This window comes from Bactrocera latifrons, unplaced genomic scaffold, assembly GCF_001853355.1.
Source record: "Bactrocera latifrons isolate USDA-ARS-PBARC rearing strain unplaced genomic scaffold, ASM185335v1 scaffold_567, whole genome shotgun sequence".
Taxonomy (NCBI): Eukaryota; Metazoa; Arthropoda; class Insecta; order Diptera; family Tephritidae; genus Bactrocera; species Bactrocera latifrons.
Window position 1 is genome coordinate 104,809 of NW_017537231.1, and position 19,166 is coordinate 123,974.

The following is a 19,166-nucleotide window of genomic DNA, read 5'->3' on the forward strand; positions in this document are numbered from 1 at the left end:
TCCAGTGCTTGCTAAGAGGCTTGTGAGTCCCAGCAGACTACCCTTAGACAACCGACAACTCTCCTCTTTTGCTTAAGACTGCACATATGTAWGTCAAGATTTTATAACCGCTTTCGGAAGCATATATCTCTAAAGTTTCCACTGCGATATATTTACGCAATAGATATTTCTTTATCAACACCATAAAGCCTGAAGAGTTCATATAATATTGTTTTTTTTTTTTTTTTCATCGAGAGAAGGCGTCATTTCACAGTAGCCCACTTCGTCCAAATTGGGTTTAGGCTCGGTCGTGAAAAATTATTTCARTTGAATGCTCTAAATAGCTTAAACATTGTGTTTAAATCAATTTACATAATTTTCAATTGCAAAAAGAAAGAGTTACAAGTGTTCAATTGAATCACTTTCCTCACTTAAAAGTGCCAGCCATTTAAGTCTCATCGATTTCCCATTAAATTGATAAAATCACACAAAACGGCGACACCATTTAAAATATGAGATCGAAAATTATGCGAAGATTCCTCGCCAACACAACCAAGAAGATTGCTTCTACTAAGAAAGTAACCTTCGATAGKAAGAAGTACCAACGAAGTATGTCTATGGAAGTATGTGTGCGAGAATTTACGAAAAATGCAAAATTAATGACTCCATTAAAATAGGGAGAGAGAGAAAGGCTGGGAGCAAAAGGTAATGCCTTCTAAAAAAGCTTGCATAAATTATAAAAACCCAAATCGACWGAGCAAAATTTACCTGCAAGTCAGATAAAGACACCCAGAGCGTTGGTAGCAGAAATGAAGGCTGCGGGTGGGGCATGCCGTTAATAATTGATTTATTGCTAACGACACTCGCTCCGCATTGAAAACCTGCTCAAATTCAATTACAACAACTACATTAATTTTATAAATCAATTTGGATTTTTACGAACAAATTTCTTTATTGGAAATTGAAAACCATTCGCTTGGAATTGAAATCGAATATTTTTTGACAGGCGACAAGGCGCCAAGGAAGTGGTGCAGTAAAGGCAATGCAGATTGACAAAACATATATACGTCTATATGTAGCGGCAAGCGGAGTCAAAGGAGAGTCAAAGGCGACTCATATTGCACGCATGAAAAATGCACTGCAACTCAACTTGCCGCTTGTCCTGCGCTACCAAAGCACTGTGTGTGAGTATTTGTATATGTGCGGTTGTGGAGAGTATTGCATTGCACATTTTTAGTAGCACTTCGTGCAACTATATACCCTCATTGGAATGCCTTTATGACGCTGACTGCCGTTGGCACTTATCATCTTTCTCTTCTCYTTACTTCCGTCATTGCTTTGCCATCTTCGTAAGCCTGCATGCGTGTGGTGTTTTAGTGTGCGTGCGCTTTCCTTGAAGCAGTTGACTTTTCTGTATGCTCAGCACGTTGCTGCCAATGTCCGATTTTTAAGTTGTTGCAGCAGAAATCACGTAGCCAAACGTTTGGCTGTTCTCTTTGCTTTTGCCACATTGGAAGGGTAAATAATGTCGATGATTTGAGTTGAGATTTTCGCACGAACTGAGGAATACGATTGCAGAATTGCATTAACTTGTGAGTGCATTATCCGCACAATGGGATGAAAATGTATAAATGTGATACAAAAGAGCGTACCATACGCAACAACATTACCGATCTTGAGACCCAACAATCGCCATTGTATAATATTCGACCGAATAKGCCMCTTTCAGCATGCAGTGAAGAGAATATAGCAGCCAYAGCAGAGAGTGTACATGAAGACCGTGAAGAGTCGATWSGAARCCGTTCGCAGCTACCCGCACTGATATATGGAACGACTAGGCACAGTTTATGTCGAAATCTTAAATCGACGAGAAAGAAAATAAAACTTGTGCAAGAACTGAAGCCAAGCGACTTCAGCGGAGCGCGTTTTGAAAAGTTCTAAGAAGAATTTCTCAATTGGTATGTAAAGAAGCCCATTTCCCAAACAGCGCATCAAATGGATTGGAGAACACTTCGGTARGCAGATAATTTCACGTTTTGGGTCGTTCCATTTTCGCTACCAAGATATAACACCGTTAGACTTTTTTCTTAAGTCTATGCGCACAATTCCGCTTCTATTCAGGCCTTGGAACGAAACATCACCTGTGCCAGTTCGCCAGTTACCAGCCATCGAAAATTGGACTTAACAGATGGACCATCTGCCACGGAGGCTCGGCATACATATGTATATTATATATTAGTTTGTCAAAAAAGTCTTGCGGTATTTTCGCTAGGTGGCTGGCTAGGTAATGTGGTCCGATTCTGAGAGTATACGAAATAGTATTCCCCGGGGGAAGCAGAGAATAAGGAAGACCTCCACTCGGTTRGACAGACCAGGTGGAGYAGAAMCTGGCTACACTTKGAATCTMMAATTGGCCCCAAATATACATACATATCGAACAACTTTTTGCCCCACTGTAACGCACACAATCATTTAATGTTCCACTGAAGCACTTAACCCATTTGTCGATGGCTTACCAGAATGGCTAAAAGGATTTTGCGAATATTATTGTTTTACTTCTCCTAAGGCAATARCAATTTTATGATTTGTTTATAGCTGATTGCATGGTTGCCTTCCAGGATTAAAAGATAACTGCAAACAAAAAAAAAAAAACTCTTCTACTTAAAGTGCTTTCATTTGCTGAGGAATGAAAAACTTAGTTGATTGAGTGATTAAATAGTGATTATATAACATTTATTGTATGTATAAAATCATAATGGTAATGACATAACAAATGTGTTGSTACGGTAAACACAAAATAAMAACAACAAAAAGTTAAAATATTAACAAAATAAATTCAAACGCGTTGAACAGTTCCGCAGTACAGTCTTATGCAAYGGCAAAAGCTACTTAGAATCCCCAGTGTGTGCCGAAACCATCGAAGCTCATGTGCGAGACCATCTCAGCGGGTGAGTAGTGCACAGTTTGGCTGGAACCATAAGCGGCGACCGATGGTGAATTGTGGGTGTAAGTGGTGGCAGCTGGACCATGGTTGTAGGTGGTGGTGGCCACTGGAGCAGCTTTATGTTGGTAAACCGGAGCTGGCGCAGCGTAGCTCACGGTTTTGGCGACAGGAGCCTCATGATGATACAGCTGGTGAACGGGAGCGGCATAGCTGACGGTTTTGGCCACAGCTGGCGCGGCATGGGTATAAACAGCAGCAGTTGGTGCGGGTTCGACGTGTTCATACACGGCGGGTACGGCCTCATGTTGCTCATATACGGTTTGTGAAGGTGCGCTTACGAAGGTCTTTGTCACAGCCGGTGCAGCGTAGGTGACAGTCTTAGCGACGGCTGGTGTGTAGACGTTGTTGCTGATGCGAGTGTCCGATTTGTGTACGCTGGAATAGGGGGTTTCAATGTTCTTCGAGTACTGGGAGACAGTACCGCCGAAGGAGCGCACCACGTTCTGGTGTGTYGCGGCGACGGCATCCACAGCGGGATTGACAACATGCGCATAGCTGACGGGATGGTGTAAAACGCCGGCGCTGGCGACGGCCAAAAGCGCTGAGAATACAATGAATTTGAATGTCATTTTGTGGAGTTTGATAATATTGATCCTGTGGAAGAGTAATCCAAATATTTCGCCAAATATTTCGCCAACTGTAAGCTGTTGCTCTAAGCGTTGTGAAGCTGAAACGGGAACTGATGCTGTTGCCAAGGCTCACGAGGCGTTTTATAGTAATTACAGCTAATTTTCGGTTCGAGCATATTATTTAATMATTTTATAACAACAAATCAGTGTTACACAAATAAATTTGTGGGTGTGCATTAGTTGGCAATATTCGTCGATTTTGACTTTGGTGCACTTTATTTGCACGCTTCATAATAAATCATAATACATATTTTTTTCAATGTTACCCATTAACGGTATAAAAGAAACCGCAATTAAGAAATCTTGGTTTGCTTTGTACACAATTTTTTCGTGATAATTATATACGCACTTCGTTTGCACCTTATCTTTGMYGTTATACATATGTACATATGTATTTGTGGCATTCCAGTTTGTACTTGTCATTTCGACCGCCGCTTGAGTGGCAGCAGCATTACAAATCAATTTTGCCACCTACAAATCTAATCACACCTTGCTCATGGTCGCGCTCACGATCAGCCAATGCGTATTGGCCTAGTGACCGAGCGATGTCGTTCGAGATTGGTTAGCGATCAGCCGGCTTCAGTTTTTTTGTGTTTATTCATGTTTTCTTTATTCGGTTTTAGATATTTCAGTTATTTTTAGATAARATACTTCAAAACCAAGTATTTCACCTGATAAGTTTATAGAAATTTATCAAATTCCCTCAGATTATGTAAAGATTGTTTTGTAAATGAAAGGTTAGAGGTTCTTAGAGATTTTTGTAACTTCCGGTTCCGTACAAGCCCTTTAAATACGTAATTTAATAGAAGAAAGAGAATTTTTTTCTCTATAAAAWTTTTTTTGAGATTTTAACTCTCAAATACTTTTAACTTCATTCCATACTTTACTAACCCAGTCTATTCTTGCTGCTAAAAATATCCTAGAACACCATAGTAACATATACATACATGGATAGGGAATTTAGGAAAGACCACAAATTTTTATTTTGTTAATAAATCGCGGTCTTAGATTTATTAACAAAATAAAAATTTTCTTCATGGAAAAGAGTTCACAGCTTGAACATAGGACAACTAAAATTATTTCTTTACTGCTTGAGATTGCTTAAGGGTTTTATTCCGTTTTGGTGGTGAATATCATAATAATTCACTGTAATGCAGTACAAAAAAGTATATATAATTTTTCATATCCCCGATAAATTATCTACTCAAAGACTTGAACATAGTACTTCCAAATCGGAATGTTAACAATATGTTATAAAATCTTATTATGTTAACTGCTACTGATGATTAATCAGAATGACCATAAAAATATTGAAATCATACATATCTTAGGATTTATAGTCTATAACGCGATTATATAGCAGAGAGTATGTAGATTCCCTACGAATGTTATATCCTCTTTTTTTATAATTTTTATTTATCTTTTGCTATGCTTGGCATGACAATTAATATATGTATTTATTCGCCGCTCAATATTTTTTTGTTGATTTGAAGTTTATTTATGGATATGTAAATCGAGAAAAAATTAATTTTTAGTCACCTGTCTTGGTGGATTATACTTATATCAGCCCGGTTGTTAATCTTTTGTACAGAATATGATACTGATATTGAAATATCAATGGAATGAAATTACAATGCGAGACACAAATAATATCATATCCTTCATTCATAAACCTTTTAAAGCTTCTTAATACTTACTTCAAAATGCTTTATTATAAAATCAAAATTATCTTCAGCAAATATATTATATTTAGTTACGCTTTAAAATTATATTGGGTGTAAATACGAGTAATATGACATGTCTTAACTATGTTAACWTAGTACAGCCAATCTTTGATTCCTTGGCGATTTGTAGCCTCCCCTCCATCTATGTATAACCAATTAAGTGCGGAGTGCACACATGATATAATAGAAATATCTGACGTTTTGTAATGGTACATATATGATATATATAAATATACGTGTATATGTCAGGAGTTATGTACTATTACATATACACATGTGTGAGCAAATGTTTATTACCCACTATGAATGCATTGAGTTTTGTTTTATTGTGCATGCGGGAACATAACGGCGATTCTATTACTGCGCTTGATTTAATTTGATGAGAGAATTGGGTACTCGGATTCGATTGCGAAAGCTAACGGTCGCAAACCCTGAGAGAAATTTTATGATRTCGAAAATATGAATAATATTTGAGTGAATTTAAAAATGTTTTTTTCTCCTATAAGCTACTCAGAAATAKACTCTATTTGGTATTTTTTATGTGAAAATATTTGTCAACAAAAATCTCTCTTTTGAAATGAATAGAAATGATTTGAATCATTTCATTTTTTGTGAAAAAAGTGTTTCAATTCACATAGCCAGAATCACTCCTGATAGTAAATGAAAAATTGATTTAATTTTCATTGATAAAATTTGGTTGAAGCAATTTTTTAATTTTCCTTTCTTCCAAATTTCGTATGCGTGGTGAGCTCAAATTTTTCCTAATGGGTATCCATCACATGTATGAACCACTAAAATTACTATTATTATTTTCTCCCTAACATTACACAGTGTAGCTTTTGATATTATTATTGTATTATTTGTGGATTGGCGCTTTCAGAAAGGAGGTAGTGTGAGACAAAGACTTGTGACTGTTGAAAAGATGTGCTTTTATGCTTTAATTTAAGCTGAAAAGTGTTATTTATCTTTAAAGGTTTTCATAAAAACTTTGCTAAGATTATTAAACTTTTTACATATGATCGTATATATACCTACATATGTATATATATACATGTAATATATAGAGATGGAAAAACGGGAGGAAGATGAAAAAATTCGAATTACTTAGGTCATCTGAATTGAAGTCTAATGAGGTTAGTTCACTTGTTGTGATAATCCATATGAATAGACTTTATATGTAATTGTTACTGTGAAAATCAAAAGCTCTTTGATAAAAAGTAACAGGAAACAAGTGAGGTATAAAACCAAAACCTTTCCGAAAACACTACTAGAAAGCAACGAATGTATACTTATTATTTTACATATTTATACTCTCGCAACAAAGTTGCTAAGGAGAGTATTATAGTTTTGTTCACATAACGGTTGTTTGTAAGTCCTAAAACTAAAAGAGTCAGATATAGGGTTATGTATACCAAAGTGATCAGGGTGACAAGTAGAGTTGAAATCCGGATGTCTGTCTGTCTGACCGTGCAAGCTGTAACATGAGTAAAAATTGAGATATCATGATGAAACTTGGTACATGTATTTCTTGGCTCCATAAGAAGGTTAAGTTCGAAGATGGGCAAAATCGGTGCACTGTCACGCCCACAAAATTGCGAAAACCGAAAACCTATAAAGTGTCATAACTAAGCCATAAATAAAGATATTAAAGTGAAATTTGGCACAAACGATCGCATTAGGGAGAAAYACTAAATTTTGCGGAAGATATGGCAGAAGAAAGCCGCACCCAGGTTTTCGTTTTTAAATTGAAAATGGGCGTGGCGTCGCCCACTTATGGACCAAAAACCATATCTTAAGAACTACTCTACCGATTTCAATGAAATTCGGTATAAAATATTTTCTTAACACCCTGATGATATGTACGAAATATGGGTGAAATTGGTTCACAACCACGCCTTCTTCCAATATAACGCTATTTTGAATTCCATCTGATGCCTTCCCTGTATAATATACACATTAGGAACCAATGATGATATCGGAATAAAACTTTACACAAATACGGTATTTAAGCTGAGGTATCCCTTGTGGAAAAATTGTCGTGATCGGACTATAACTTTTCAAGGACCCTGATATCGAACACGAAGAACTCAGTGCCTAACCTAACCTAATTTTTCACCAAAAAAATATGTTATTCAATACAGTTAAAATAAATGAAAATACAATTCACTGCTCAAAGTACACAAATTGATCTAATCTAATTAATTTTACAGCAATATAAAAAAATATATAAATGACGGATAATGAAATCTCGATTATCACTTTATCATGCGAGAGTATAAAATGTTCGGTGACACCCGAACTTAGCACTTCCTTACCTCTTTTTTTTTTTTTTTTTTGAAAAAGAGAAATTTGTTTACACTGAACAATTCTTATTTCCTTCAGAACAAAAGTTTTTCGTGAATTATTTGCATAATGTTCGTGCTAATATATGGTCCGGAGGTGTTTATGATGAACTTAGATGTTGATATGATAATAACAACTGCCTCAAGTTTGACTTCATCGCAGAGAGAGAGAAGCAGATGATAGTTTGATAATTTTACTCGAAAGAAAATCTTTTATAACTGTGTTATTTTCCTGTTTTCGGAGCTCAGTCAGACGAACTTTATTATTCTACTATTATCAATAGATTTATGGCTTTTGGAAATTAAACTTTCAAGAGCTTTTAAATACACCAAGGGTCCTTGGCAGACAACCAAGTAGCTATTTCAAAACGTTTAAACGTATTCGGAAAAGCAAGGGTTCCAAATGAATTGAAGCTCAGAGACTTTGTAATTTCATTTTGTATTTCAGAAATGCTGCTAGAATGCCAAAATATATTTTTTTGCATCGGATTATGACAAGCGATGAAAAATGAAACTTGACTAGCCAGCCAAATCAACGTCAAAGCCGAATATCCATGATGACAAAGTAATGCTTTGTATTTAGTAAGGTCAGAAGAGTGTGCTGAGTTAAGCGCTCTTAATATAGGGTGAAACCTTATGTGGGAACGTCGCTGACCACAACTCATCAAATTGAGTGGATGATTGCTGGAAAATGTCCCGAACTTGCCACTAGGCACGAGGTAAAAATTTTCCATCATGATAATGCTCGGCTTCATGTTGCAAAAGCTTAAAAGTTATTTGGAAAACAGAGGCTCTAAAGATTTGGCCTCAGTCGCCTTAAAGCCAAGAACTTGCTCCTTCTTTGTTTCACTAAGCTTAGCCTTATAGCTGCAGGTGAAAAACTTTGAAGAATACTATTGTGCATGTTTTTCTTAAACAAATAGTACGAAATTGATACTCAGAAGTACTTCTATTTTTAAATTTTCTTCGTAAGAAACTTGACTTTGCAATTATCACAAATTCTCACTTTCACTGTGCTATACTTCGTTTTCACGGAAAATTAGATTAAATGTTGCATTATTTGTAAACGACCCTAAAAATAGCAACAACAACTAAAAACGACATTAAAAAAGTACTTCCTCCCAAACAAACAAAAAGAAAAAAAAACAGAAATAATAACGAAGGAGTGGCAAAGAAACTACCATAAATACAATTACACGCGAATACCGAGGGTGAAGCATTAGCAGATAGTGAATAGGCGGGTGGGCGCCAAAATTAATTTCCTACTGCAATATTTTGATACATTTTGCTTTTGAACAGGGTGGACACAAACATATACTGCGCCAACATTTTCACTTGCCGTCAATTTTCCCATGTTTTTGTTGTTGTTTATTGTTTTTCACAATTTTTTTGCTGCGACAATTTCATTATACTTCGCTTAATTTCGCCTGCTGCTCACTGAGCAACTTTCCGACATGAACTTGTACTTCCAAGCTCATTTGGTCGATAATGATGTTGTTATTGTTATTAWTATAATGACTTTTTTAACTTTTCATTTACTTGTTTACATTTTTATTGTGCTTTTTCTTGTATTTTCCTTTTTGTTTTCAATAAATTTGATTTCATTGTAAAGATTGTTTGTTGCTTTTTCCGTTAACTTCTTAGTGATTTTCACGAATTTAGAGGTACTTTCTTTGTTGCTGTTAAAATATTTAATATAATTAAAGGTGTTAATATAATAATAATATATGTATATAATAAATTATTGTAAATTCTTAATACAATCGTATTAAGTTATGGGTCTTGAAGTGAACCTCCAGCTTTTACACTTCATTCTAACCTCACTTTATTGGAATTTGTTATTGTTTTATTTATCATATAATACTATATACGAATTGTATATATGTATATGTAGTTGTATATTTATATCTTTACTATAATAACTAGGTAGGTGTTAACTCCCCGAGTACTGGCCAAGCGGTATGGCGTCCGCTGAAAACTCATTAAAACTTTTTTTTACAGCCCATTTAAAAGCAATTTGTAAATTGTGGAACTTGCAATGGCCGAGAATAACAAAAAAATTATTTCATTTGCAATATTGTTGAGTTTTTTAATAATTGTTTTCTGTTTCTTTATACATACATATACTATATTGCTTTTTGTTTCCATATTGAGTTATCCTTGTTGGCTTCGAAAAGTTTCACATCATTTATGTAATAGATGAAGTCGCGTAACTCGCAGAAAGTTAACTTGAATATAAAATAATATCATGAAGTGCCGGCAAAATAAATATTAACTACCATATATTCGAAGTCGTGGAAGTGGCGGGCAACATAGTGGCGAATAAGCAGATGGGATATGTAGGGAGAAGATGAGAAGCGCTTCTGGAAAATTTTTTTATACTTATCTCGATATATATAGTACACAAAACCAAAAATTTCAACTAGTTTCATCCATGAGAAATGAAAATCGTTTCAAAAGAAGCTTTCGTTTCATTTAAAGATTTTATTGGAATCTATCGGCGTCAATAAGAACATCTACATATGTTAGCTGTTTTGTAACYTTATTAGTGAAAATTCAATATATTTTTATTCGTGATTTCAGATGAATCTCTAGTGTAGMGGCCAGCATGATTTTCTGAACTCTAACGCTTCTATAGGTGTTTCAGACAGGTCTTTAATTACATTTTTTTCTCAATCCCATTTTTGTAGATTTAAAGGGATCAACGAACCCTTATTTACACTGTGGTCCTTATTTTCAAAACCTTTCTATACAACTTTCGTTTACATTTTATGGGGTCAGTGACCTTTTTGTTTACATTTCATAAGGTCAATGACCCGTTTTATTTTGATTTTATGAGGCCAAGAAACCTATGTTTACTTTTAGTCAAGTCCACAACTTTGGTTTATATTTAGCCAATTCAATAACCTTTGTCTACGTATTGGCACCAGTGACTCTGTTTTGCATTCGCCAAAGACAATGACTCCTTTGTGTACATAATGAGGTCAATGACCTTTTTATTTACATTTTGCCGAGGTTAGTGACCCTTTTGTTTACATTTTATGAGGTCAAGTACTCTTTTGTTTACTTTTAGCCAAGTCCATAACCTTTGTTTATATTTAGCCAAGTGAATAACCTTTGTTTTCACTTTGGGGTCAGTGACCACTTTCTTTACATTTTACTCTTTTGTTTACTTTTAGTCCTAAGTCCAGTTTTCCATATCTCAAAAACTGATCATTTTTATACATATATTCGTATATGYTCTATAGGTTCTCTGAGGCGTTAGAGACATCGGGGCAAACTTGATGTACCCTGTTTAGGGTACAACGACTCAGCAATTTTTGGTTTTTTCATTCTTGTTGTTTGCTTAATACTTGAAGTATATACCGTATAGTATACAAATGCACATTTACAAAATATACAAATATTGAAGTGATATATTCCGATTAATTTTTGAAGTTAATTTTTTTAGTTTAATAAAAGTCTGCTGTGAGAAAGCACCTTCCAACCAAGTAAGTGTGAAGGCACATAAGTACTTGAGAAGTAATCATCATTACAATTGCAAAGCTTAAATTTTCCGCTGCCACTCAAACTCTCAAACTGCAATACGTTTTATAACAATTTTGATCAAAGCTTACATATAAACCAAAACGTYAAGTATACTGTTATAACATATAGTATGCATGTATGTAATTWCAGTCCACACATAGCAGTCGAGCTGCCATAAAACACTTGGGCAGTAAATTTTTATATCGAAACCAATCAAAGGCTTATTGCTCCCACATTCATCTTTGACAGTCGCACTTCGGCGCAGCCAACATAACTACATACAACTAGCATACAAAAACAATTGCAAACTGTAGCACCTAGATGAAATATTAACCAACATACGGGGCTGCAATGTCTTACATACACCAATACACCAATACACACATAAACACACACGCGAAGGAGAAAAAAAATTCGAAGCGCAGCAAAATTATTGCCGACAGTTAATCTTCTGACAACAGCAAAAGACGAATCAACGAAGCCTGAAGTAYCGCCTGGCGGTCATTTGTTGTGCAACTACAACAATAAAAGCAACAGCAATAGCAACAGCAAATAAAACAGAAAACAGTAATAGTAATGTTCGCACATTACCACAAAAGTTGCAACGTGACAAGCGCGGCAAGGCTGAGAAGTGAGGMGCCRAAGGATACTCAGTGCCTGGCACGGGCGTAAAATGAGACGTTTCGTAATATCCTGACGCACACACATACACAAGAGCGAGGTCCTTTCGCCTAAGTTCCACTACAACTTGGAGGAGCTCAGGTTTATTGCTGTTGTKGTTGTTGTGATTTTTTATTGTTTATTTGTGYTAGCACCGCTTGGCGAATGTGTTTCTGTTTCCGACTTTTAATTTATGTTTCAATTCCAATTAGCTAAGAAAGCGCATTTTCTCTTCTATTTGGCGCGCACAGGCGTTTGTGTGCCCAACAACGAGCACAAACGTTGAAAATTAGTTCGATGCAATGGCGCGAGAAAGCCAGAGGTGCAAGTGACGAAGATAAAGAATCGCCGATGGGTGGSAAGAAGGTAGCGCAGGCGTTTAGGAGAGTGCAATGGCATCCTGTGGGTTCGAGGTGATGACCTTGTTGGAAAATTTTACTATAATTACCTCGAAAGCTATTAAATGTGGAAAATTTTAATGTTCTTTTAGAAACATAAATAATGAATGGWCTGTTATGATCTCCGTTTTCTAACCTTATGTTATTGAAAGCTTTTATCCTAGTTTTCTGTTATTGAACACTTCTTTGACAATGCGTCAAAATGTGGGCCACAATTGCTTAAAAACCGTCGAAAGTATTTCTTAGCGGTAAAATTGAAGAAGTGGCTCGATTTTTGTCAGAAGATATAAGTGTTGACTACATAATATATGTGACCTGGTCTACGAAAAGGGAGCTAACGTGCGAAAACTAGTTTGCTGGGAAACAGCTGTTAAAAAAAAAAGCATCTCATTTTCCATCCGAATCAACTAAAAAGTGAAAATTGATTTTTTGACACCTAAGCCCCCTTTCCGTAGACCAGGTCACATATATTATATTATGTGATGAGATGAAACATTAGTGAGAGCTTTTTCTTTTTATTATTCATCTTTTTTCACATTTTTCATATTTTTTTTACAAAAATTCTTAACATATAAAACTTATTTGGTAGTAAGCCCAAACTCGAACTGATTTTTCCTACTGGGCATGTCTTATAACATAGCAAAAGTAGGACTTCAATGTCTTGCGTATAATTGACTTTTCTACTTTTGTTCATTTCACAYACTAAACGTCATTTGTAATTGGATACAATAACATTAAGAAAAGAACAATAGAAATGAAGCAATAGGGCAGACGATAACAAAGTGGCCACGGCAATCAGGAATACAGCTTGAACATACACATTTATATGTGCATATGTGTTTGTAAGTGAATACGAGAACTGGTGATGATTAGCAGTTACACTGGACAACTCGTAAAATAGCTTGCAAATAAACTATATAAGAAGCTTTTAAAATTCTTCACAAACGCGGAAAATGAGAGAATTGCGATTATTATTAATTGGAAAGTAAGAAGTAGTTTTGGTTACTTCATAAGAGAGATTAAGGTATTTCTATATTATTTAAAAAGGACTTTAAATAACTTATTTCATGCTCTACATCGACTTACATAGTCTTCTTGATATTACTATTTTACTTGACCTTAAGTAATATATCTATCTTGAAAACTCTCTTCAATTCTCTGTGCTATCATGTACTAAGTACCCACACTTCTAATAAAAAAAGCCTTTTCATGCGAACACTATTTATAGTCCCTTTCTGATGATATAATAAACTCCCTAGGATTAAAAATGACTGCGAAAAGTCATAGAAAAAATTGTATTTGGTTACRGATACTGCATATCTGAAATAAATATGTCATACAATGAAGCTATTAAATAAAATTACAGTGGGCACTCAAAATTACTGAAAATCGATATTTCTGAAGAGTTAACCTTTGATTTAAAAGTAGTAAAATTTAATAGAGTAAAAGTTCTAAAAATTACTCGGATCACATAAGTTATATATGTATAAAAAATTCAAAATCTTTCGAATGATATGAATGAAGAAACATTTTTTTGCAGATTTTTAAAGGTTAATATTTTCCGCGTTGTAACGCATTCTTCTTCTTGATTGGTGTAGTCACCGACTACGCGATTATAGCCGAGTTAACAACCGCGCGCCAGTCGTTTCTTCTTTTCGCTACGTGGCGCCAATTAGATATTCCAAGTTAAACCAGGTCCTTCTCCACTTGGTCCTTCCAACGGAGTGGAGGTCTTCCTCTTCCTCTGCTTGCCCCGTCGGGTACTGCGTCGAATACTTTCAGAGCTGGAGTATTTTCGTCCATCCGGACAACATGACCTAGCCAGCGTAGCCGAGGTCTTTTAATTCGCTTAACTATGTCAATGTCGTCGTAAATTTCGTACATCTCATCGTTCCATCGAATGCGATATTCGCCGTGGCCCACGCGCAAAGGACCATAAATCTTTCGCAGAACTTTTCTCTCGAAAACTCGCAACGTCGACTCATCCGTTGTTGATATCGTCCAAGCCTCTACACCATATGGCATGACGGGAATTATGAGTGACTTATAGAGTTTGGTTTTTGTTTGTCGAGAGAGGACTTTATTTCTTAATTGCCTACTCAGTCAGAAGTAGCACCTGTTGGCAAGAGTTATCCTGCGTTGGATTTCTAGGCTGACATTGTTGGTGGAGGATGGAGTCATGTGTAGAAGTTCACGCAAGTGAGGAAAGTTCTCTGATCSCCATTCACTTGGGAGTGGCCAGAAACGATTCATTTACATATGACTCACGCAGCTCACGACTTCCGGTCCTTGACCAAGTATCCTGTGGGTAGCCTAAGAACATCCGTTTGAAGGCGAGCTAAAGTGAGAGGGCGAAACATTCCCTGCATAGAGTTGTGCGCTGGGTTTGGGACCCGCCACGTAAAAAAACCACCCCAATGAAAACGCAACAACAGCCTCGGGTGAGAGACCCCACTCGTTGTAACACATACTTTTCAATTTTTTTAGCGTGAAGAACACTTAAAAAATKTCAATTGTTTAACAAAAATTGTGTACAATATTGTTATTTAAGCAAAAAGACCATGAAAAAATATTTATCATATAGCACGAACATTTTTCTTTGACTTCACAAAATAGTAGTTTATAAGAAAAAAAAATTTACAATTTTATCACGCTTTAATTTTCAACCATAAATAATTTTAACAAAAAAATAACTTTGACGAAATATTTATACCACGGGGCATGCTTCTGGTCCCCTTCCTATTGAACTGCTAATTTTCAAAWTCGGAGTTTTCTCGCATAGACCACTTGACGTGGTTTGACCCATCTGCAAGTTTACTGGAAAACAAGAAAAAAGTGAAGAAATAAACATTAAAATGAAACATTAATTTATTACATTAAATATAGTATATAGTCTTTATACACTTTAATATCATAGTGGAAAAGTCGAATTCAAATCGATTGTCTAATACTTCTACTCAATTGAAAAAAAAAAAACATTATGAATGGTAGACGTGCGGGTTACATACTTTATTGTAATGCATTTATAATGCTGTAGTCAGTTCTTGTATTAAAAAGAAAAATTTCACAAAACAAAACGATGTTTTGAGATGCKTGTACCGCAACGCCAGGCTGATCAATCTATCTTGAAGCATGTTCGTCCTCAGCTACGTTTTCATACGGCGAAGTGTCGAAAAAGAGCGTTTTTAGCTCGCATTCGTCAGAGAAAGTGTGTAGAAAATGCGAAGAAAACTATAAATTATGAGGTAGGTCTACATCGCAGTTCTTCAACGTTTCCATAGCTTTTTGTGTCCGATTTCGGATGGTCTATCATATTTGATGTCTATTATGGAGGAAAAACCGCGGAGAATGTATCAATCGAACAGATCACAGCTGGATCTGAATGCAGCATCTATTTAAAGTTCTCTAWCAAGTCACGTCCTTTCAAATTTAGCCTCTCAGTTACGGATGTGATTGAATTTATTAATAATTTAATCTATCTAATCTARTCTAATTTTAGCTACAATTTGTAATAGTGGTATTTTAGCATTGTTTATTATATTAAAAAATGGAGAGAATATTTAATTTTGTTTCCGAAATAAAATGCCAAATTTTTGGATTAAATTTTTTTACTTTATATTTTTTCAGACTAGCTATTTAACACTTGCAGCGTGGGGTGGTAATGTTTCTCCTCCCCCCTCTGAATCCGCCACTGTATACTTTATAKTATCGCAGAAAAATCCTTCTGTGTGTTGCAAACTTTTTGTCAAATTTAATTTAACCTGCTCAGGTTATAAACATGGTCTCGTCGTATAAAAACTTTGTCGAAGAAAGTATATGCAAATTACTGAAATAAATTTATTAATAAAATTATTACCAAAGAGTGGAGCTGTGAGTCTAAAAACAATTTGCAACAAAAGGCGAGTTATAGGTATAGAACAGATTTTTGAAAATTCTATTGATTTTCTATTTCATATTATTCTCTTACAGGCAATTATGTGAGGCTTTGGACCAATGCTAAGTTCACATAGTCAAATTCTTCCGTTTAAGGAATATATTCCTTCTTAGTTCTTAGTTTGTAATAGGCTTGTACCCAGCTGTAATTGTATATTTTGTTTTCGCGAAATTCCTATTAAGGTACTATGAACTCATTAGAAAAAAAGGCTTGGTTTGCATTCGTGCCTTTAAAGCTAAAAAGATTAGTTAGTTATCTAATGTAGAAATAATAACTAATGGTATATTTTTCAGTTCTATATACCGTGATATTTTCATTACTACATGTAAAAAGTAAATATTCTTCTAATCAATAAATAATTGATTCGTTACTTAATATCAGTTTAAAAAAGAATTTTAGGTTAGACCTGAAAATAATTTAAAGATCCACGATGAATATTCTTTTGGCATAAAAAGGCTTGTCAAAATAAAGCAAGCAAAAGTTTTCTTATACAAAGAACTCTTCACCGCAATTAAGCACTACAACTTAACGGATTTTCAATTTCGCGATAGTCGACAATTTTCTTTAGTAATCTTCAGTGTTTTCGTTAACAAAACACGTTGCCGGCAACTAAGTTGTTCGATCAATTTGGTGATAACGATACCATTATCAATGTACAGTTAAGCGGCATTTAATCCAACASCTATGTTTTCGTGCCTTTCGTTCGTTGACATTAACATTATAAAAGCGCACGGTAGCCTAAAGATTTTCAGTCACAACTTTTACCACCAAACAAACCTATCACAATGAAGTTAGCTGTGCTTGCGCTCGCCTTCGTCCTGTGCTTGGCATACGCCACGGTAAGTACAACGAAATTTATTTACTTGACATAGTCAATCATAGAAAATATTGACATCCTTTCTTCCTCAGGCCGATATCGATTACTCCGTGGAGGATAATGAAATCGTGGAGTTCGCTCCTTTGGGTCTCGCTGATGAACTTGGTGATGAGGATGCATTCAGCGTGTTCGGTATATTGTGGTTTGCTCTTACCGCCAGTTTACGTACACTCAAAGGTGTCAATTGCACCATACGTCGTGTGATGAGCATACGCGATGAAGGCGTTAATTTCATCAATGCCTTCAAGGACTGCAACAYTGGCGCTTTGAAGGACCTGCACGCTGTGATTAATCAAGTACAAGCTGTCGTGAAAAGCAGCAATGATATTATCCATTTGAACAGCAATGTTTGCAAAAATGGCGACCTTGATGATCAGGCTGATGCCAAGAAGAGTACTCCTTTTGTCTGCTTCTTTAAGTTGTTGTTTAAAATGATGAAGCTGAAGGGTCAGATTGGTAAGACGATTACCTTGTCGAAGGAGTTGTCATCCACACCGGGCAACTATGGTACTTGCAATAAGTCGGCACTGAGCGATTTGGTTTCGTTATTCACACAATTCCCTACTTACGTGAAGACTTGCTCGAAGTTGAAGAATTAAATGATGAATTTTTTGTTCGCTATAAATTTTTATCTAACGAAGAATAAATTGAAATCACTTTAAGGTGCATAAAAATTTTGTGGACGTTTCTCTGAGAATGATTAGTTTCGAATGCCTTCTTCGAATATAAATATTTTACTAATTTCATTTTTAATAATAGGGCAATATATCGAAAGTTATAAAACTCTTCGACTAGATATCTCGACTAGGAATTAAAAATTTTTGGAAAGGTTTCTTCAAAACCTGTAGTCAATTTCATTTCATTCGCAAGTGCTTCTTAACTTCGCTACATAATGCGTCGTCCGCTTGGTAATTTCCTTTTTTTTTAGTGCAATTTAAACACAATTTTTTATTGTGAAAAATATTTTATGAAATTATATAATATATTCCGCATTTTGATCGGATATCTTTTGTCATCTTTTGGCCAAGAGATTGATTCCACGGTCATAAAAGGGTTGATGACAGGCCAAAAATGGTCCAAGAGGTGTTTGATGTGCTGATTTAAAGTGAGAGCGCGAAAAGAAGCTACCTTTGTCCCATTATGTCTGACTTTGGTATTTCCTCAAAAATAATACGCCTGTGTAAATAGACGTTGATTAACACCGAAAGCTCCGCCAGGATCCGAAAGGCTCCCTCCGAACCGTTCGATACCAAATTAGGTTTCAGAAAAGGCGATTCGCTATAATGCGATGTCTTCAATCTGCTGCTAGAGAAAATAATTCGAAACTCTATAAGTCACTCATTATTCTCGTCTTGCTATGGTGCAGAGGCATGRACGATAACAGTTTTCGAGAGAATGCACAGTGCACTGTGGAATGGTTCGGAAGAATGGTTCCCTTGCGCATTGGCAACGGCGAATATCGCATTCGAGCTGTACGACGATAGTATGACATGTGTAGTTCAACGAATTAAGAGACAGCGACTACGATGGCTAGGTCATATCCAATAGAGCAGAAGAACATTTGAGGTAAGGCTTCACTAATCCAAACAATTTGGCAGAGACAGAGATATTATTTAGTCCATTCCATTCAAGGTGAAAAAGCTTTTGTTGAGTCATCAAACGTGTATAAGGTCTCGCATTATCGYGGTGGAACACTCTATTGAAGTGCCGATATCACTTTCTTAACGTTTGATAAGCAAATCACAGTCGGTTATGCGACGAGGCAAATTTTGTTYTGTAAGAWCATTAGGAATCCATWTGTCAAGCTTCGACAGTAATCCTAGAYGTTTCATGTACTTGTGAARGGACGCGTTAGACCTATTTAATCTTGCAGAAATATCTCGTGTTATTATTTTATGATTTCCATCGAGCAACGACTTTATTTTTATCCACATCGGCTTTAAGAGTCTTCTCAGGACGTCACTAAGATAAAAATGGCGGAACGAGATTTTGCATTAGCATGGTTAACATATCTTCTACACATCACCTAATTTTCGTCTTGCTTGAACTGCATTTTAGCATTTTGATAGCAAAACAGTATGATATGCTAAA

The 19,166-nt window shown here is 35.7% G+C and overlaps 2 protein-coding genes across 2 annotated transcripts; one reads left to right on the forward strand and one right to left on the reverse strand.

Moving 5' to 3' along the window:
- Nucleotides 1–2,747: 2,747 nt before the first annotated feature.
- On the reverse strand, nt 2,748–3,651 carry LOC108974560 (larval/pupal cuticle protein H1C). Its single transcript, XM_018942468.1, has one exon. The coding sequence runs from the start codon at nt 3,550–3,552 to the stop codon at nt 2,869–2,871; it is 684 nt and encodes a 227-aa protein (XP_018798013.1). The 5' UTR covers nt 3,553–3,651; the 3' UTR covers nt 2,748–2,868.
- A 13,311-nt stretch (nt 3,652–16,962) lies between these two features.
- LOC108974559 lies at nt 16,963–17,743 on the forward strand. Its single transcript, XM_018942467.1, has 2 exons — nt 16,963–17,037; nt 17,108–17,743. The coding sequence occupies exons 1-2, from the start codon at nt 16,984–16,986 to the stop codon at nt 17,672–17,674; spliced, it is 621 nt and encodes a 206-aa protein (XP_018798012.1). The 5' UTR covers nt 16,963–16,983; the 3' UTR covers nt 17,675–17,743.
- The last annotated feature ends 1,423 nt before the right edge of the window (nt 17,744–19,166 follow it).